The 22,653-nt window shown below is 39.2% G+C and overlaps 1 protein-coding gene across 1 annotated transcript in view; it reads left to right on the top strand.

Annotated features, from left to right (window-relative positions):
* Positions 1 to 2,404: 2,404 nt before the first annotated feature.
* Positions 2,405 to 22,653, top strand: part of LOC136864461 (protein gooseberry-neuro-like) — a 328,753-nt gene continuing 308,504 nt past the window's right edge. The window contains exon 1 of the mRNA XM_068226801.1: positions 2,405 to 2,519. Within this exon, the coding sequence (XP_068082902.1) occupies positions 2,405 to 2,519 (115 nt within the window). The remainder of the gene's footprint in view (positions 2,520 to 22,653) is intronic.

Here is a 22,653-nt window from a genome sequence, read left to right as displayed (position 1 = left end):
TTTTGTGAAAGTGCAAAATCACTGTTTCGGTTTCGTATAAACCCCCAGTCAATTCAGGGATTTAGAAACAATATTTGCCCTAAAACCTATCAAGGACAGGTGTATTCTAAATATGAGTCTTGGTGGAAATACATCCAGTAGTTTGTAGCACTCGCGTACATACGGCGTAATTAAGGAAGAAATAATACAGTTAAGAAAGTTGAAAGTAATAGAAAATGGATTATAACTGAGGACAGCCGGATAACGACAAATATGTAAATGCCAAGTGAATGTATTGGAAAATCAAATGCCCCTCAATAAATTATGCTAGTGTGAGTAATGGATATAATAAAGCGGTAACAGAGGAGAAATTTAGGTCAGTGATTCTTAGGTAAACAAATAATAAGAAGATGACTAATGGCGTTATTACTTAATCTATTCGAGGGCGGTTATAATATCCAACGATATTCCGCCAATATCCCGCAGATAGGCCGATTGACGCCTCTCTTGCCTTCTACCCAAGGAACAACCACGAATTTAAAAGCATGATGAGGAAAATGGCAATACGTTACTTCCCTGCTGGCATGCAGTCAGAGACGTTGCCATGGTAACCTGTAGGTTCGTTGTCGGTCTGTCGGTCACTCAATGCAGAGCATGATACCAGCGGAAAATTGTAAATTTCTCCGTCATGTGAATAGTAAGGTAAATTATGAACATAACGAAAGTTGTTTATAATGAAGAGACGTTTCACGTACGGTAAACGAAGTTTACAGAAAATCAATAGTATAAGAGAAAATGGAGGAAAACCATTCTGGTTTTCCTATAAACCACCCGTCTATTCAAAGATTTTAAAATAATATGCATATAGAAACCTTTCCCGAGATGAGTATACTCTAAATATGAAGCTTGGTTGAGATCTATCCAGCCGTTTCGAAGTGATGGTGGAAAAACCATTCAGGTTTTCCTATAAACCCCCCGTCTATTCAAAGATTTTAAAATGATATGCATATGGAAGCCTTCCCCGGGATGAGTATACTCTAAATATGAAGTTTGGTTGAGATCTATCCAGCCGTTTCGAAGTGATGGTGGAAAAACCATTCTGGTTTTCCTATAAAACCCCCGAGTATTGAAAGATTTTAAAATGATATGCATATCGAAACCATCCCCGGGATGAGTTTACTCTAAATATGAAGTTTGGTTGAGATCTATCCAGCCGTTTCGACGTGATGGTGGAACAAACAAACAGACAGACAAACAGACAAACAGACAAACAAACAGACACGAAACGTAAAAACCACCGATTCGGTCTTGAGTTGACCTAAGACGGATAAATATCTGAAAAATTGGCAAAACAAAAGAAATTACAGACAGCGGACCCCCTACAATTTTATTTATATAGATTGCCAACTGAGGATCAGGCTACAATTTCATTTTTTCTTTGTTCGAAGTTTCGTCTTCCCCCAGTAGGCTGCTCTTTCGTCTGGGCGCTATGCTCTTTTTTCTGTTGATCTCTTCAGGCTGTTCCCTTCTTTGCTGTTCTTTCGACTTGAAACCCTTCCAATTTTTGAATCATGGTCCGAAAAGTTTTCCTGTCTAACATCTGAACTTCATGGATGTTGGACTTCTCTGCATCCTTACGAACTTCCTTAATCCATTATTATTATTATTATTATTATTATTATTATTATTATTATTATTATTATTATTACATAACCTAGTGGTACTCATTATCAAGATAGGCCCTATTTTAGGAGACCAATTAGACCTCCGATCGAACAGACGTGTTTAACTCGCCTTAGTAAGGAATTCATTCGTGTAGGCCTACCGTACCGTATTTGAAGTGTCGGCAACCTCCAGATACAAAAGAATTGATGAGGGGTTCGAAACAAGCAAGATGCTTGTTCTCCGGGAATGCTCATGCTGTGATCGTAACTTCAGAACATCTAGTTTAGCGTGGAATCCGAAAAAGCAGAAACATGCCTACTCATTTAAATACTCTCATTGGCAATGTGCATGTGTAGCTCGAACTAGTGACGGCACACAGTTCAGATCAGACGAATAATTTATATAACATCTGATACCACTCCAAACGTTCAAACAGTTTCCTCATATTATTTCGAGATAAAGCAAGTGTAATGCACAAATTCTCTACTGACTAAAAATACCCTCCCTTGTGTTTCAACAGGAATTTTGGGAACAATTGTCGTTTTCGTCTTTTTCAGGAGACAAGTACTTTCATCCCGTTTTACCCCAGTTGGTGCTACTGTGCAGATCTGCGTGGCGTGGCTTGCGATGAGGGCAGGAGTCTAGGCAGCACATGTGAGAGGGGCAGTTCCTAGTAGGCGTGTCATGCATGTTTGACCCCGCCCCGCATACAGCCCGCTGGCCAATAGGGCGGCAGTCACGTGCGCTTTGCCACCCAGCCATGAGGCCCGCGCCAGGCCCAGCTAGTGTATCGCCTAGCGACACCCAGGTGATGGCCGCTTCGCGCCCGTTCGGCCTCCACACACTGCTGCCGGGCCCCGGGTACTCCTTCCAGGGTGAGTACGCGGCAACATGACACGCTCTTAAACTAAAATTTGTCCCGGTATTGATTATGAAGGCACGTAATTATTCTTTACATGCTTTCATCCACTTGTAATTATTTACTGCTTTTACTAATTCAGTTTCTTATTATACAGTATTATCATAATTATTACTTTATGTATCACGCAAAGTTTCTTTATTTTAAATAGAACTTTTGACTTATAGTTTTATAATTACCACCAGATCCCAATTTAAAATTTTTACAGTACTTTGAAAGACCTCAGTGAACTTCAGACGTCTCCAATTAAATTAATAAAAATCGTGTCAGCTCGTAAACTTAATGGTCACACTGATAACTTTCTTCAGGATGGATTGATTTGGTCTCCAATAGTTCTTCTGGAAATTCCAATCCCGTGTTCTTGAATTTCTGTTTTTGTGTTCTTCGAAACCTATAAGTTATCTTTGAACTTAATTTCGAGCAGTTTGCTGCACATATTTTCAAATGAAATCATCCGTTATGAGTTAGTGTCACTAATTTAAGGCCCATGTAATCAATCGTATGAACATCAGTTTGGACAGCCATTGATTATTAACATTTCCCCTCTGTTTGGCAGTTCAAACCAGAGAGGCTAGTGTACGGAAATTGCTTAGCCGTTCAGAGATTACAAGCCTGTATTTAAGAGAATTGAAAGAAAAAAACTTCTTGGCTGGGGGAAGGGATAACTTACTCCAATCCGACGTCTCTTAAAATCCATACAAGGGATACCTGTTTACCTAAATAACTTAGATCTAAATAAATAAATAAATAAATAAAAATTTAAACATTTTGCTTATGTAAAAAGTGGAGTTTTCAGCCCGAAAGTTGGCTGGATCCCTAACTGTTTGACCATCAACTGTTGCAGCCTATGCATAATTGAAGGGTTATAACACTAACAATATGAAGAGTGAGGTAGATTTCCTCTTGCTTCCTTCAATGAGCTAGAATGTGCCAAGCCTACTGACATTTATATATCACTCATATCTCACTTAGCCTTTGCTGGCAGGGCCTAGTGTTTACAGTGCACTATGTCTTCTGGTATAGGCTAGAGCAATTTTGTTACTTTCATTGATCTATCTCTGTCTTATCCTTGGCTTTGACAATATGAAAGTGACTGAGGTATGAGCAATGCTAGTAATGCCATTCCTTATGCAGCCAGTCCCTGCTATGAATGGTGTGAACATATTGCTCATAGGGTCGGTTGGTGCATGCATTTCAGTGGGCTTGGCAGACTGATATGTAATAGCAACTTCTGGCTCGGTGAGAAAAGCAACGGGAAACTACCTCACTCCTCATTTCCCCAGTACGCCTCTTCAGTGATGCCTAGGCCATCTATGACAGCTGATGGCAGAGCTGTTGAGGATCCAACCAACCTTAGGGCTGAAGACTAAACATACATACATACCTCACTTTCATATTGTCCAAACTAAAGATGAAAATGAGGCAGACCATTGAAAGTACTCGTAACTCAAGTGTTGTAGCTTGTATGAGACTATTGCTCTGTAAACACTACCACACCATCAATGAATCTGGGCTTAACGTGAACTGGCAGCTGTAAGATGAAGGAATTTATTATTATTATTATTATTATTATTATTATTATTATTATTATTATTATTATTATTATTCTCGTATCAGATACATAAGCATAAACGCAGTTACAACAATCCTGATAAACATTATACAAGTTTTTTACCGGAACCTTCCCATATCCAGCGCATTCTTGGAGGCGTGGTGGAGGTCTTCAGTGCATGCAGTTGGTCACATTCCCATTTCATGTTATCACAGCGACTTGTTGGATTGCCAACGCCTCACTTCAGCCTGTTCACAGATAAGTTATCTATTCCATTCATTCCTCACCACGACCAGGTGGTAAACTTTCAGCTTCTTCTTTCCTACCAGCGGGGAAGTGGTTCTTTGGTATGCACAGTCATGTCAGCTGAGTTTGTAATAATAATAATAATAATAATAATAATAATAATAATAATAATAATAATAATAATATGCTACTGCTTTAACATTCCTTTAATAACTATTTTGCGGCTTTCGGAAAGGACAAAGTGCTGAAAATTTTGTCCCATAGTTGTTCTACGTTCCGGCAAATCTACCGATATAGGCCTATTTCTAGAGTAGGGATTTGAACACTTTGAATTAAATCGGGCTGGACTGGAATCGAACCTGCTCTACCATCTGTGTCTCTCCGCCTGTAAACAGTGTAGGTTAGTCTACACGGAAACTCCTACCCTGTTATGTACGAAGGATAAATAAATAAATGAATGGTGTTAATAATAATAATAATAATAATAATAATAATAATAATAATAATAATAATAATAATAATCGATTTACGTTGCACTAAATAAATTTACGGATTTCGGACACCTCGAGGTGCCGGAATTTAGTCCCGCAGGACTTCTTTTACGTGCCAGTAAATCTACCGACACCAGGCTGACGCATTGGAGCACCTTCAAATACCACCGGATGGAGCCAGGATCGAACCTGCCAAGTTGGGGTCAGAAGGCCAGCGCCTCAACCCTCTGACCCACTCAGCCCGTATAAATTAATAGGTTAAATAAGTAAATAAATAAATAAATAAATTACCAAACCTAACCAAAGCGGGTTTGCCAAAGAGATACAAAATGACCAATAACATAGGCTATTTGTTTTGCAAAATATTGCTTCTTGTGTTACGTCGCAACGCTACGGACAGGTGTATGGTGACGATGGAAAAGAAAAGGACTACATTTAGGAAGGAAGTGACTGTGGCAGAGCTTTTTCCTGGTGTGAAAATAGGAAACCATGGAAAACCATCTTCAGGGCTGCCGACAGTGAGGCTTGAACACATGAGCTCCAGAATGCAACAGCTAAAGGACCGACACCTCATAGCCAACCCACTCGGTTTCTACAAAATAAAATCATTGATAGAGTTCGAATTAATATAACTTTGACGATTGGCATACAATTATTTCTGTGAATGGCTTCAAAATATTATAGTCTATAATAGGCATGTTGTCACAATATTGTCTAGGAACACATTTTCAAATTTATATGTTCTCCTGTTAACAAATAACTTCGTAATTGTTCCCCTAAAGCCGAAAAGTAGAGCTGTCACCATATATCATTGATTTGAAATAAATAGATAAATAAATAAAATAAATAGATAACACAACCTACAGTAGAATAAAATAACATAACACACATCTTAAAACTTAGTATATAGGCCCTAACTTACAACAAAAAAGCAAACTTGTTCTTAAACGTGACCATCGACATTGTGATTATAATCATGTAACATCTGGCTTTACGTGGAATCCGAATCACATGGCGTGATATTAAATTTCAAAAATATCACGTGCATTGGCCATGATTGAAGCCGTGGCCACTTGGTGAGAAGCCTCTCGGTTACCACACCTGTCACGTTATAACTTAGTCTATAGCAGGCCAATGTACCGGGTATTTGACCCGTTAAATGTGTTAATAATTTGCTGATGGTATATTACTATTTTTAATTAATTTATTAATTATTTCATTAATTAATTTATTCATGTATCTTTATTCGTTGTCGGTTGAGGCGCTGGTCTTCTGACCCCAACTTAGCAGGTTCGATCCTGGCTCAGTCCGGTGGTATTTGAATGTGCTCAAATACATCAGCCTGGTGTCGGTAGATTTACTGGCACGTAAAAGAAGTCCTGCGGGACTAAATTCCTGTACCTCGGCGTTTCGAAAACACCGTCAAAAGTAGTTAGTGGGACGTAACTTCTTCTTCTTCTTAATATTATTATTATTCCGTTAGGGGTTTAAAGTAGCTTTAACACACTATGTCCTTCTCCGCAACGATGGGACAAAAAAGAGCTAGTCTGAGGAGGCAGTGGCTGTGGTCTTAATTAAGGTACAGCCCCGACAAGTGGCTGGTGTGAAAATGATGAACCACGGAAAGCAACTTCAGAGCTGCCATGGGAAGGTCACGAAACTACCATAGCACGAATGGCTGCTTACATGTACACCGTCCGTTTAATTAAAAAGATAACACTGAATATTATCTGAGAATTCAACATAACTTCTTCCGCGACTGTGATTTATTTCGTTATGAAATAGTCACAAGTTTTGTGAAATTATTTATTTCACATAGTAGGCCCTAGTCTATTTCAGACACTTTGATCCATCGTCACATGGTGAAAAATGTTAACATGTAATTAATTGTTGCTCTCCTCGTTGCACAGTTCTTTTCAAATAACATTTTTATATTGCATTTAAGAGTAGGAGCAATGTTATTATTATTATTATTATTATTATTATTATTATTATTATTATTATTATTATTATTATTATTATTATTATTATTATTATTATTAAGAAATACATCGCAATTGGGAAATATTCCGCTGGCAATGATCGCTTCCAGCAGTGTGATAATAAAGTAAACTTAAAACAAAATTACCCAACAACAACAAAAAAAACAACAACAAGACTACAACAAATAATACCATGGAAACAAAATATTATAAGAAATACTACTAATTTAACATCCTATATCCAGCATCACCATATAAATATTCACACGTATCAATCAATCAATCAATCAATCAATCAATCAATCAATCAATCAATCAATCAATCAATCAATCAATCAATCAATCAATCAATCAATGAATCAATCAATCAATCCTGATCTGCATTTAGGGCAGATTCCCTATCTGTTGTTTTTCTAACCTTTTCTTAAATTATTGCAAAGAAACTGGACATTTATTGAACATCTCCCTTGGTAAGTTATTCCAATCCCTAACTCCCCTTCCTATAAGCGAATATTTGCCCCAGTTTGTCCTCTTGAATTCCAACTTTATCTTCTTATTGTGATCTTTCCTAATTTTAAAGACACCACTCAAACTTATTCGTCTACTACTATCATTCCCCGCCATCTCTCCACTGACAGCTCGGAATATACCACTTAGTCGAGCAGCTCTTCTCCTTTCTCCCAAGTCTTCCCAGCCCAAACTTTGCAGCATTTTTGTAACGCTACTCTTTTGTCGGAAATCACCCAGAACAAATCGAGCTGCTTTTCTTTGGATTTTTTCCAGTTCTTGAATCAAGTAATCCTGGTGAGGGTCCCATACACTGGAACCATACTCTAGTTGGGGTCTTACCAGAGACTTATATGCCTTCTCCTTTACATACTTACTACAACCACTAAATACCCTCATAACCATGTCCAGAGATCTGTACCCTCTATTTACAATCATAGTTATGTGATTACCCCAATGAAGATCTTTCCTTACATTAACTTTCACCCCACAGTAATTATAACTGAGAGGACATTTCCTATTTGTGTCAAACCTGACTTTTAACCCCGTTTATCATCATACCATTGCCTACTGTCCATCTCACAACATTATCGAGGTCAGTTTGCAGTTGCTGATAATCTTGTAACGTATTTATTACTCTGCACAGAATAACATCACCTGTAAAAATATATAAGACAACATAAAAGTCCATTAATACTGCCTTGAGGAATTCCCCTCTTAATTATTACAGGGAGAGATAAAGCTTCGCATACTCTGTCCCTATAGACTAATAATTAAGTAACTTATTCCGAAAGTTACTCTATGCTTACAATAACAACAACAAATACAACAAGAGTCTGTCCATTATGCACATGTGTGTTGGATCACGGGTCGTCTTAGAAATGTATAGTTGCAGCTAAAACTTAATATTGTGCTTAACTGTTTATTTCTAACATGTAGACTAGCATTGAACATGTATTGGGATCTATTGACTGATGTCTATGTATTTCTACTGTAGAATATACTTAGTAGGCCTATAATTCTTCTTCTACCACTTTTCCCACATGTGCGTGGGTCGCTGATGCAAACTGTGCCTCACTTGTGGATTTGTCCCTATTTTACGGCCGGATGCTCTTCCTGACGCCAGCTGCATGTGGAAGGATATAATCAGTAAGCACTACTGCGTGTTCCTGTGGTGGTTCGTAGTGTGTGGTCGGAATATGAAGAGGAAAGTGCTGGGACAAACACAAACACCCAGTCCCCGGCTGGGAATCGATCGCGGGACCCTCTGAACAGAAGGCCTCAACTCTGACCATCAGCCAACGACTCGGAGAGTGTAATAAACTTTTAAAATAATTGTGTAGAAAGTACAGAAATAATTATGTGTCACCATTTTGCATCTGACGATGGAGAGAAGTGTCTGAAAGAGATTGTGAAATAAATAATCTAAAAACGTGTGACTAGTAGTAGGTTATATTATTTCATGAAGAATAGTCTGAGAAGGTTCCTTTTTTCTGTGGATTATCTGTACGCTGGAGACATCCATTGACATTTTTACCAACCACTCTAGTGGAATTATAAATACATTTTCTGACGAAAATAATTCCTATTTATTGGAACGTAATAGTATTTGGTTTAATCCGCAAACGCCCATCGTATATAGTTCCTGCCATGTTCTGGCGTAAGCAAGCACTAATAAGCCCTAGGAAATTCATTTCTCTAAGATATCTGCCACTAAATGCGACATTAATGAATAAACTACTGTAGTAACTGCTAAGGCAGAAGTACAAAGTGTGAAAAGTGGTCTTTATGGTTCTCTACGGCACGATGTTACTAAATGTGGGATATGAAAGCTCGTACAAGGTCAGCAAGAATATCAAAAGTCTTTCCTTTCCACTCTTACCACGCAGTGACATAATGTGTCTTCTGTTAATATATCTTAGAGGGAATTTGTTAGTCTATAGTAACCTACATTTATACATTTGCTAAAGGCAGAAGACAAAAAAGATACTACAACTACTACTAATAATAACAATAACAATAATAATGCCTGATTGTACGAGATAATGTGATGACTTCACTAATGTGTACACCATTGTAATAATTTGAAGCTGATATTAGAGAAAGAGCATTTGCAACCGGAAATAGTGGTGATATCACGACATTTCTTGGACTGAATGGGGAAGAAATCGAGGGGGAACACGCTGTGTCTGAATTATTAGAACCTACTATGTCGAATAGTTCAAGTCTCACAAGGGGAAGCCACACCAGGAGACTGATCTACGTTCAAAATAAACATAGGCTACGTGATCGGCGGTTTTTGCCAGTGGCTCTATTAGGGGAAAATGGCCTTTTATATTCAAGAGGCTGTTTGCGTGTACAGATCGCCTACTGGTCAGGACGCACTGGAGCATCATTTCTACTTTTACGTTTTGTCCGTTTTTATCTTTGCTGTATCAAAAACACGTTTATTATCGTGCCGTCTTGTCACTTAGGCCTACAACTTGACAATAACCGCTGCTTTAGTTATGATAAGAAATGGAGAGTGAAGCAAATCACGTTTTACAGTTTAAAATAAGTACAGGAGAACCTCTGTAATCCAGAATAATTGGGGGGATACAGCCTCCGTGGCTCAGGCGGAAGCACATCACTGGGTTCCGTGGTTCAAATCCTGGTCATTCCATGTGAGACTTGTGCTGGACAAAGCGCAGGCGGGATAGGTTTTTCTCCGGGTTCTCCAGTTTCCCCTGTCACCTCTCATTCCAGCAACACTCTTCATTTCATTCCATCTGTCAGTCATTAATCATTGACTCAGAGGAGTGCGAAAGGCTTCGGCAGCCGGCACGATTCCCATCCTTACTGCTAGATGGGGGTTTCATTAACTCATTCCTGACCCGGTGGAATGACTGAAAACAGGTTGAGGATTGTCATTTTTCAAGGTGACAGAATTAATGGAAGTCCGGATTAAATGAAATAACCAGTAGAACAATAAAACAAAAGTGTAACTTATTAAAAATCTGTTTACTGTAAAATAAATGCGTTATTTAAGGTACATTTAAAGAGAATCGCCCTAAAAATAATAAATTACGGCGTCTTTGAAGTCTGAAAAGCCAACCTGAACTCAACGGGAGGTTCTCGCCAGGCCATCCGCGATAGCTTGAATTTCAGCTCAAAGTGGTTGTGTTAACAACTAGTAAGTTACAGCATCTCCTTGGGTTTATTCTGTAAACTTTCTCACATTCCCAACCTCCCTTTTTTCTTTCTTTGCATTTTAGCACAAGTGTGAGATTTCGCATTATTTCTTTCTTATGTCGGAAATAGTTTTGTTTTGCGGTTCTGTTCTCTGCACAAATATTAGCCTTGGACGCTGCCTTTTCATGTTTTTCTGTTACTGCAAGTTTTCCGTAGCGTAGCAGAAACTCACAATCACTCAATCAATCAATACTGATCTGCATTTAGGGCAGTCGCCCAGGTGGCAGATTCCCTACCTGTTGCTTTCCTAGCCTTTTCCTAAATGATTTCAAAGAAATTGGAAATTTATTGAACATCTCCCTTGGTAAGTTATTCCAATCCCTAACTCCCCTTCCTATAAATGAATATTTGCCCCAGTTTGTCCTCTTGAATTCCAACTTTATCTTCATATTGTGATCTTTCCTACTTTTATAAACACCACTCAAACTTATTCGTCGACTAATGTCATTCCACGCCATCTCTCCACTGACAGCTCGGAACATACCACTTAGTCGAGCAGCTCTTCTTCTTTCTCTCAATTCTTCCCAACCCAAACGTTGCAACATTTGTGTAACGCTACTCTTTTGTCGGAAATCACCCAGAACAAATCGAGCTGCTTTTCTTTGGATTTTTTCCAGTTCTTGAATCAGGTAATCCTGGTGAGGGTCCCATACACTGGAACCATACTCTAGTTGGGGTCTTACCAGAGACTTATATGCTCTCTCCTTTACATCCTTACTACAACCTCTAAACACCCTCATAACCATGTGCAGAGATCTGTACCCTTTATTTACAATCCCATTTATGTGATGATCTTTCCTTATATTAACACCTAGATACTTACAATGATCCCCAAAAGGAACTTTCACCCCATCAACCCCATCAACTGAGAGGACTTTTCCTATTTGTGAAACTCACAACCTGACTTTTAACCCCGTTTATCAACTTACCATTGCCTGCTGTCCATCTCACAACATTATCGAGGTCACGTTGCAGTTGCTCACAATCTTGTAACTTATTTATCACTCTATAGAGAATAACATCATCCGCAAAAAGTCTTACCTCCGATTCCACTCCTTTACTCATAGGCCTATCATATATATAAGAAAACATAAAAGTCCGATAACACTGCCTTGAGGACTTCCCCTCTCCAGTATGTTTCCATTATAATGGGCAAGCATTCTTGTCCGTCACAGAGGGAGGTAACGAATGCGATTATTGACTTCCAGGCACTTTTCCTGTCCGCATTAAGGAAGTTTTACTCCAACATTAAAAGAGTTATTAATGCCGATGCTGTGAACCTGTTTGAGACCGTATTATTTATCATGTTTTGCCATATCTTTTCTTAGCCAGTTCACAAATCATTTTCATTTGTAGAATAAATCAGCGTGGGTTAACATTGTGAAACATAGCGTACACATGTATGATCTTCAAATACGTACGTTATGAATTACAAATCTATTAGAACGTGAACACAATTTTGTTGCGTAACAGTGAAATATTACACTGCATGATTTGAATCAGAAATAACAACTTGTCGGTGAATACTTGTACTTTTCGAGTCAATTAATGAATGAGAAAAGGGGAAAAAAAGAGATAAAATGAGGGACTTGCACTCCTCGAATTCCAGCTCATGCAGGTGAACGCTGGCCATGTGAGTTCCAGTTTGCTGGTTCGATCCCGGCTCAGTCCGATGGTATGTGAACATGTTCGAATACGTCAGCATCCTGTCGGTACATTTATTGGCACGTAAAAGAACTCCTACGGGACTAAACTCCGGCACCTAGGCGTCTTCCAAAGCCATGAAAACTGTAAGTAGATAATGGGACGTAAAAGCAATAACGTTGTTATTGTTCGGGAGATAGTGGTTCAAACCCCACTGTCGGCAGACCTGAAAATGGTTTTCTATGGTTTCCCATTTTCACACCAGGCAAATGCTAGGGCTGTACCTTAATTAAGGCCACGGTCGTTTCCTTTCCACTCCTAGTCTTTTCGTACCTATCTGTGTCGGTGCGATGTAAAGCAAATTGTAAAAATATTGCTATTTATTTATTTATTTATTTATTTATTTATTTATTTATTTATTTATTTATTTATTTATTTATTTAATCAGTTTACACTCCCCCGCACTTAACGAGGGATCCCATCTCTACCGCCTCACTGGCAGAGTCCTGGACCATCAGACATTTCGTCAAGTATACAACTGGAGAGGACAACCAGTATCCATCCCAGGCGGCCTCACCTACTATGCTGAACAGGGGCCTTGTAGAGGGATGGGAAGATTGGAAGGGATAGACAAGAAAGATGGAAGGAAGCGGCCGTGGCCTTAAGTTAGGTAACATCATGGCATTTGTCTGGAGAAGAAGTGGGAAAACAACAGATAACCGCTTTGCGAATGGCCGAGGTGGGAATCGAACGTCCGTCTAATGAGACTCAGTGGAGCCCGATCCAGCCCTTGAACCACTTTTCAAATATCGTGGCAGAGCGGAGAATCGATCCCAGGCTTCCGGGGATGGCAGCTATTCACACTAACCATTAGACCACAAAGGAGAAGATTATTATTATTATTATTATTATTATTATTATTATTATTATTATTATTATTATTATTATTATTATTATTTAATATGACCAAGGACATTCTAGGTTTGCTAAATGACACAGAATAATACACAGTAAAATGTTTGAGGAAAGGCGATTTATTTTTGAACAAATAAATCGGATTAATCTTTTCTTAAATGCTTGCAATTCGTCGCTGTTCGGCAGAACGTGATATCTCCCAATGATCTTCCCAGCTCTTATTCTCCGTAAGACTGGTCACGACTCCCAGTCACATATGGGCAAGCCGTCCAACAGAACAATATCGTTGTGTTCATTTTACTATGCTTCCGTGTAAAGGAAAATTACTTTACCGTACCGCACTCTAGGAATGTATGTTTGCATGACTTATTTACGCACTCCTACGAAAATATACGAAAATAAACACAATGAAAATTGTTCTTATGGACTGCATTACCATATATGGCGGGGAGGCGTGACCAGTCTTAAGGAGAATTATGGCTAGGAAGAGAATTGGGAGATGTGACCTTTTGTCCGAACAGCTATGACATATAAATGATATGAGTAAAGAAGTGGAATCGGAGGTAAGGCTTTTTGCGGATCAAGTTATTCTGTACAGAGTAATAAATAAGTTACATGATTGTGACCAACTGCAACATGACCTCGATAATGTTGTGAGATGGACAGTAGGCTATGGTATGTTGATAAACGGGGTTAAAAGTCAAGTTGTGAGTTTCACAAATAAGAAAAGTCATCTCTGTTTTAATTACTGCGTTGGTGGGGTGAAAGTTCCTCATGGGGATCATTGTAAGTCTCTAGGTGTTAATTTAAGGAAAGATCTAAATTTAGGTAATCACATAAATGGGGCTGTAAATAAAGGATATAGATCTCTGCACATGGTTATGAGCGTATTTAGGGGTTGTAATAAGAATGTAAAGGAGAGGACACATAAGTCTCTGGTAAGACCCCAACTAGAGTATGGTTCCAGTGTATGGGACCCTCACCAGGATTACTTGATTCAAGAACTGGAGAAAAATCCAAAAGGAAATCAGCTCGATTTGTTCTGGGTGATTGGCGACAAATGAGCATCGTTACAATAATTTTGCAAAATTTGGGCTGGGAAGAATTTGGAGAAAGATGACGAGCTGCTCGGTTAAGTGGTAGCCTATGTTCCGAGCTGTCAGTGGAGAGATGGCGTGGGAGGACATGAGTAGACGAATAAGTTTGGATGGTGTCTATAAAAGTAGGAAAGATCACAATATGAAGATAAAGTTGGAATTCAAGAGGAAACAGTGGGGCAAATATTCATTTATAGGAAGGGGAGTTAGGGATGGAGTAACTTACCAAGGGAGATGTTCAATAAATTTTCAATTTCTTTGCAATCATTTAAGAAAAGGGTAGGAAAACAACAGATAGGGAATCTGCCACCTGGGCGACTGCCCTAAATGCAGATCAGTAGTGATTGATTTTGGTTTTGAATACTAGTGTTTGCCACGAAAATTTGGTCAGCTCTTTCTACTGTTCCACGACATTTAAATTATTGCTCATATGCTCCACATTTCAACAAAGTATTTGTTTTTGTACATAATACTTTGAGATATTGTGAATTCAGTGTTATGTAGATTTCTGTAATTATGATTTTAACAAACCGAGGAACAAGTGTTTATCACGGGACACACGGTGTTTGCTTCAACAGCACGAGAAGCGAACCAAATAACAGAAACATTTTAGTTGTCGGTGACAAGTGCCATTAAGGGAGTCATGTCAACGAAAGGGGCGCCACAAACGAGAATCATGGACGATTTCTCCAACAGGTGTTAGGAGTCGCGAAAGCAAACATCGCTGAAACTCGGTTTGTTCGGCGGATGTTTAAAGATCTGGGTAGATTTGCATACCGCCTTCCAGTCTGCTCACGTTTATCCAACAAATCAACGCTCAAGTACACGGAGCTGATGACTGAATATTATCTAAAAAATCATCAGTAATACCATTCTTACTCCGCATCATATAAATAAAATTCTAGGGGATCAGTTGTCTGTAACGCCATTTATTACGCTAAATTGTGATATATTTATCCGTTTCAGGTCAATTCAAGATCGTGTCAGTAGTTTTTAGCTTTCATGTCTGTTTATTTGTTTGTTCCACCATCACGGGTAAATGGCTGAATAGATCTCGACCAAACTTCATATTTAGAGTCTATTTACCTATATAGGAGCAAGTTCCGATATGCATAAACCTATAATTTAAAAATCACTTAATAGACTGGGGTTTTATAGGAAGGCATCAAGAGGTTTCTTTATAGTTTTCTTTTACACCATTGATAATGTATCCACCAAACTTCATATTTATAGTCTACTCATTCAGGAGAAGGTTTCGATATGCATATCGTCGCTGGAAAGGTAAAAGGTTGTATTCCACAAAGCTCTTCCTATCAATTATTCTCCTTAAGACTGGTCACGCCTCCCAGCCACATATGGATATGCAGTCCATCAGAACAAATTATGTTGTGTTCATTTTCCTATGCCCATGTGTAAAGGAAAATTAACCTTACTGTACCGTACTATACGAATGTATGCTTGCATTACGTATTTACGCACTCCTATTGTATAATGCATGTTAGGTTCATTTTCGGTTACTCTTCCGTGTAGGAAAACGAACACAACGGACATTGTTCTGATGGGCTGCATATCCATATGTGACTGGGAGGCGTGACCAGTCTTAAGGAGAATAGTCGATAGGAAGAGCCTTGTGGATTACAACCTTTTACCGGTGAAGCGACGATATCATTTAAAATCACTAAATTGGCTAGTAGTTTATAGGAAGATCAGACGAGTTTTTTTAAAATTCCTCTTACATTTTTGATTATAAGTAAAAGCTGTAGACTATGTGAAACGCCCCTTTGTTTTAAATAATCTTTTACGCAGACAATTTCGTTTACTCTTCAAACGATGGAGAAAATTGCAATTTTGTACAAGCTTCATGCTCTACGGACACCCTCGCAGATCTACAGTTCTTTGATAGATCCATAACAGAAGAAAATCAGAGGATGCATAATATTTCTCTCAGTTTTAAAATTACCCCCACCTAATGTGTCTGAGCACCGAGGTAACATGACCCTTTGGTGTCGTCTGTCTGTCTGTATGGTTATCTGTGTGTTTGTATATTCCTAAAAGTGCTGGACTTATTTCAACCAAACTACTACTCACTGAGGACTGTGTTATCAGGTGCATGCGATGTCATGGTAATCACAGGGAGCTGGTATTTGTAGGAAGATCGTGTGCAAAAAACATTTAAGAATATGTTATTTCCGTTCCTTTATGTACATTTTTATCGCACGGCGGATAATAACGCGGATGATTACAAAAAATTGGATGTTTAAGTCCCGTGCGGCAATTCCTGCATGTCAGTTCAAGGTGGGAAAAACTAAAGAGCCATTTTGCTCTTTTCGATAGGGCAGATATTAAGGGGGTATCATGAAAGCCAGAGCGCCACGCCGGTGTTCAGAGATACAATATGCAAGCTGAGAACTTTGCACAACTTCGGATCAGGAACTGTACCGTACAATAAATACGGAAATCGTCCTCATTCTCTCTCGACTTCATTCAGCTTCATCATATTCCACGTTACTGCCCCGCGCTTTCACTTCAACATGTCGCATAGAGCCTTGCTACTTCGCATGCATTCTTGAACGTAACATGTAATCCACTGCAAATTTCCGCGCGGAGAACGGGTGCAAACGCTAGTCTTGTATTATTTTTGTGGATCAATACTTCCCGTTCCTTCTACTGAGGGAGATGAGGTGTGTTTTCTTTAATTCATCGCATCAGCTATCCATCTGCGAGCTCTTTAACTTACCACTTAATTTCACCGAGGCGGTTTTGTTTCCATCGCAGTACAGTATGTATCGCAGTTCCAACGTTCCAGTCGATCTCAAGGTCCGGCTCCATGGCTAAATGGCCTTGGGGCACACGGGTCCCGGGTTCGATTCCCGGCAGCGTCGCGAATTTTAAGTTAATTGGTTAACCCCCCTGACACGGGGACTGGGTGTATCTGCCGTCTTCATCACGACGCGCAGGTCGCCTGTGGGTATCAAATCAAAAGACCTGCACGACGCCTCTCCAGAGGCCACACGCCATTATTATTAGGTATCGATCTCAAAAGCCAATGACACAGATGGAGCATGACCGCCACCAGTTAGCATACTGGAGTTTATGATATACTTGAAATATTTACATTTTAAAAAGACCATCTCAATGTCCACAAATGGTTTCGTACAACGAGCTTTTATTAAATTTAGAAGTGGAGAGTTTAGAAGATCGAAGTGAGACGCATGAAAGATGAGTTAGAATAATAGTTTATAGGCCTAAAACTTCTCTTACAACCACGGAATGAGTTGAGAGTATTCATTTCTTGTAATCATTAAGCCTTCTGATAATCGACTCCATTGTCAGTTTATTGGTTCTTAAGTCTGGGGCACTGGGTCCGATTCTCGGCTGAGTCTTGCGATTTTAGTTTAAAAAATGTTCAGTTCGGTCTGGGTGTATGTGCCGTATCTGATATTCTTATAGCCTAACTACAGTAACACCAACATTATCCTCTAATAGCCTAAAACATTTTCCTATACTAGGCAAACTCCCTCCATCTTCATTGGAGGGCTTGGCTTAGAGGAGCTGCATCGGACTGTAATAATGACACGAAATTATTACTATTATAATTATAATAATAATTAATTCAAGTGCTATCAGAGTGGCTAAGGTTTGGGCGGGAACTGTTTGAATTCACTTGATGAAAATATATTTGTGTACTTGTGTCCATTTCATGCTTCCTTGTTCACTTTTTGATGTTTCATATTTTGTAATTCTGACATAAATAAATAAAACAAAATAATAATAATAATAATAATTATTATTATTAGCAGTAGTAATAGTAGTAATAGTAGTAGTAGTAGTAGTAGTAATAACAGTATAGAATTATACCAATAATGGAAGACGTTAAGCAAACAACTCAATCAATTTTATGGGTTCTTCTTCTTGTTCCAATAGACTTTCATTCTTTCCGAGAAGGCTCGTTTACGTTCTTCTGACCACTTTGGTCTGTACTGTTTTTGTTGTGGTTGCTATGATGTAGCTTCCCAGTTGTTTATTTTGTGCCTAAAGATGTCTCTCTCTCTAGGATGTCTGTTGAACTTATGTTTGCGATTTTGAGGTCCTTTCGAAGTTCAGTAAGCCAGGGTGTTGTGTTCTTAAGCGAGGTTATTATTATTATTATTATTATTATTATTATTATTATTATTATTATTATTATTATTATTAATTCAAAACACGAAATACATTCCAAAAAGATAATAATAAGAATAAGATTGGCCGATTAACGAAAATTAAATTCATAATTAACAATAATACCCGTGCTGCTCCTCAACTTTCGTTATAAACAGGTCAGATAACTCGTCTTGAAACGCCTGTCGTAGTCATATGTTTTGCCTGCCCTTTTCAATGGTTTTATGAACATTTTTTTTTTTGCTAGTTGCTTTACGTCGCACCGACACAGATAGATCTTATGGCGACGATGGGACAGGAAAGGGCTAGGAGTGGAAAGGAAGCGGCCATGGCCTTATTTAAGGTACAGCCTGGTGTGAAAATGGGAAACCACGGAAAACCATCTTCAGGGCTGCCGACAGTGGGATTCGAACCTACTATCTCCCGATACTGGCCGCACATTAGCGACTGCAGCTATCGAGCTAGGTATGAACATTTAATAAGAAGCGCGTTGTGATATGCCACAGTTCGTAGTCAGAATTCATCCATTCTGACGTCATCATGTAGTCTGTTTGGTAAAAATCTATCCATATATTAGCTTTTTTCTATCCTGCAGTTCTTGATGTAAAGCTTGGTAATGTGTCGAAGAAGGCAAAGGTATTTTAAATCGCAGTTCTTCTACATAGAACGGTTGTCTTGTGACCTCGTAGTTTAGTCTCGGTGGAGCGTTTTCTGCCAGGCAGATAGGCTACATGGCCTCAGTATTTCTAGTGTAGCTAGGTTATCCTTCGGCAGGGGTTCCCAGATAATGTGTAAGGTGTATGTCATGATGGGGTTGGTTTGTACGCAGACTTTTTACTCTTAGCGGCATGTAAGTTATTAGGAACGCTCTGCCATCTGTTGAATATATTTGGAAACTAGGAGAGGTTAGAGAATCAAAGAGTATCTAGCAGGGAATAGTATTCTTCCGAGAACAGAGGAAGTGTAGTAATCAAACATGGCTGCATGCAATGACATTAGTAAAGATGGAAATCGTACATATCAGTCAGTATATTAAAGAAAGTGCTGCTAAGTACAGTATGTATTGCAGGTTAGGGTAATCCTTCGCCTGCAATTACTGGGGTGATCATTAAATGACTTGATTTTATAATTACTCAGACTCGGCTTAACTTAGACCTGTCAATGTCTCATGCTTCACTGGCAGGTAATAAAACAAAAATTGGTCCAATAGAACGGACGGACGGATTTGCCAAATCTCTTTTAGTAAACTCTTTTACTATATAGATTCGCTTATCCTGCTAAGTGCAGGCATGTAGGATGCCTGTGCGTCAATTTCGACTTTGAGGTTTACTCTACCAGATGGCAGAGTACATCAGATTTCTCTTGGGCGATCTACGGCTGAATTTTAATTAATTTTGTCAATTAAACACTAAATCAGAGATCATTTACACACCGACATCGTCCGACACGATGAGTCGAGTGCTTCAAATGTCTGTCCTCTGTCGGGTTCGAACCTGCGGTCTACCTATGTGGAGGTCACTGCTCCACAGAGGGAGCTTCCAAACAAAAATATTAAGCTGTAATTTATTTGTGTATTTTCCACTCATCTAAATCTCATGAAATACACGTTTCGTTTTCAACGCCACGTTTCTACTTTTATGAGGATTTAGTGTAGCAGGCTACCTACGCTCAACTTTGAATTTAGCCAAGGATTTGAAGTCGGATATTCTTACCTGCCGCCACATAAAAACTGAAGTGGCAGCGATTCGAACCAGGGTTGTAAGACTGCATTCACAACCAACTGTCGGCAACATTGAAATTAATTTTCCAGGGTTTCTCCGTTTTATATCAGCAAAATGTCAGAATAAAGACTGCCTTCTTAACACTAGCCATGTCCTATCCCAGTATCGTTGAAAATGTTCCTCTATAATAATAATAATAATAATAATAATAATAATAATAATAATAATAATAATGCCGCGGATGTTTATGACCTAATTTTTTGGTAACATTTTCGAAATATTCAAATTCTTGCCGTTGTTTAAATTAACATTATATTTTTAAAGTCAAGCGAGCCTCGGTGGCTCAGGTGGCAGCACGCCGGCCTCTCACCAGTGGGTTCCATGGTTCATATCCCGGTCACTCCATGTGAGATTTGTGCTGGACAAAGCGGAGGCGGTACAGGTTTTTCTCCGGGTACTTCGGTTTTCCCTGTCATCTTTCATTCCAGCAACACTCTCCAATATCATTCCATCTGTCAGTCACTTATTATTGCCCCCGAGGAGTGAGACAGGCTTCGGCAGCCAGCGCAATTCCTATCCTCGCCGCTAGATTCAATCCATTCCTGACGCGGTCGAATGACTGGAAACAGGCTGTGGAATTTCATTTTCACTTTTAAAGACTATCACATTCAAGAATAATAAATAAGTAATAATATGTAGGCCTACTTAATTACTCAATCCAAAGTCAACTCTCTCGACTCTGCACAGAATTAAATAAATGCTACATGGCCATCAGAAAGAATTACAGTAGCATATTTCATACATTAAAAAAAAATCAAATAGGAAATATCTTCTATTTTCACGTAACATTGACTTGTAACGGGAAAAAGGCAGGCTGTTATTGCGGCATATTTGAATTACGTCAACTCGTTAGAGTTCAATTGAGGCTACGTATCTGTCTCTTTCTATATAGCTTACACTCCTGTTTCACATAAATATATATTTCTAACAAAGATAATTGTAAGAAATTACAGACACCAATTAGGAGCTGTGAAAAGTCCGTCTTTGAGACAACTGCAAGCAGGTGTGCGAAAATGGAATAAAAAGGATTAAAATATGACAAAAATACGAACATTCTGGGGGAAATAGACCATAATATGAAGAAATACCAGAACGGGACAAAAAACGTTCAAAATACAGAATATTACTTTATATGACCCGTGAAAATTGCATAATTTTAGTCACTGAGATAAAATAATGCATGTATTTTACATGGAGAGAATAGGCCTATAAAGAAAAAAAATATGACATGTCATAAAGCTCCGGGTCCTAAAATATTAATAACTAACAATAGTGTTGTTCTTACGTCCCACGAACTAATTTTCACGGTTTTTGTAGACACCGAGGTCCCGGAAGTTTGTTACGCAGGTGTTATTTTACGTGCCATTAATTTTTTTTTTTTTTTTTGCTAGTTGCTTTACGTCGCACCGGCACACATAGGTCTTATGGCGACGATGGGAGAGGAAAGGGCTAGGAGTGGGAAGGAAGCGGCCGTGGCCGTAATTAAGGTACAGCCCCAGCATTGGCCTGGTGTGAAAATGGGAAACCACGGAAAACCATCTTCAGGGCTGCCGACAGTGGGGCTCGAACCCACTATCTCCCGAATACTGGATACTGGCCGCACTTAAGCTACTGCAACTATCGTGCTCGGTGCCATTAAATCTACCGACACGAGGCTTTCCTTTTTTAGTCCAGTAATGAATACACGCACTTTATTAGAAGATCGGGAATGTTATACTACTGAATCCAGTGGTTCCTTGGTATAACTTATTTCGATTTGAAGAGTTGCCCGCCTGGTGACAATAAGAGTCGAGTCTTCATTGTTTGACACCGCACTTAGCTGTCTCGTGTTCCGATGGTAGAAAAAATTTGCACCATTAGAATGTTTATCGGGAGCCTCCGTGGCTCAGACGGCAGCGCGTCGGCCTCTCACCGCTGGATACCGTGGTTCAAATCCCAGTCATTCCATGTGAGATTTGTGCTGGACAAAGCAGGTTTTTCACCGGGAACTCCGGTTTTCCCTGTCATCTTTCATTCCAGCAACACTCTCCATTCTCATTTCATACCATCTATCAGTCATTAATATGCATCACTTTGGGGGTGGCGACTCCATCGTAACAATAGTCTATATATATGATTCATTCATTTCATCCCTGACCCGGTCAATGACTGGAAAACAGGTTGTAGGTTTTCATTTTTTCAGAATGTTTATCGGTAAGGTAGGGGTGGTGATGGTATACAATTGACAATCACTAGGTTGCGTGCCAAAAGCCAGTGTGTTGGCCGTGCGGTTAGGGGCGCGCAGCTGGGAGCTTGCATCCGGGAGATAGTGGGTTCGAATCCCACTGTCGGCAGCCCTAAAAATGGTTGTCCGTGGTTTCCAATTTTCACACCAGAAAAATGCTGGGGCTGTACCATAATTAAGGCCACGGCCGCTTCCTTCCAACTCCTAGGCCTTTCCTATCACATCCTCGCCATAAGACCTATCTGTGTCGGTGTGAAGTAAA

Source organism: Anabrus simplex, chromosome 1, assembly GCF_040414725.1.
Source record: "Anabrus simplex isolate iqAnaSimp1 chromosome 1, ASM4041472v1, whole genome shotgun sequence".
NCBI classification, from domain to species: Eukaryota; Metazoa; Arthropoda; class Insecta; order Orthoptera; family Tettigoniidae; genus Anabrus; species Anabrus simplex.
Note: the sequence above shows the minus strand (reverse complement) of the source record. Positions and strands in the feature narration are given on the sequence as shown.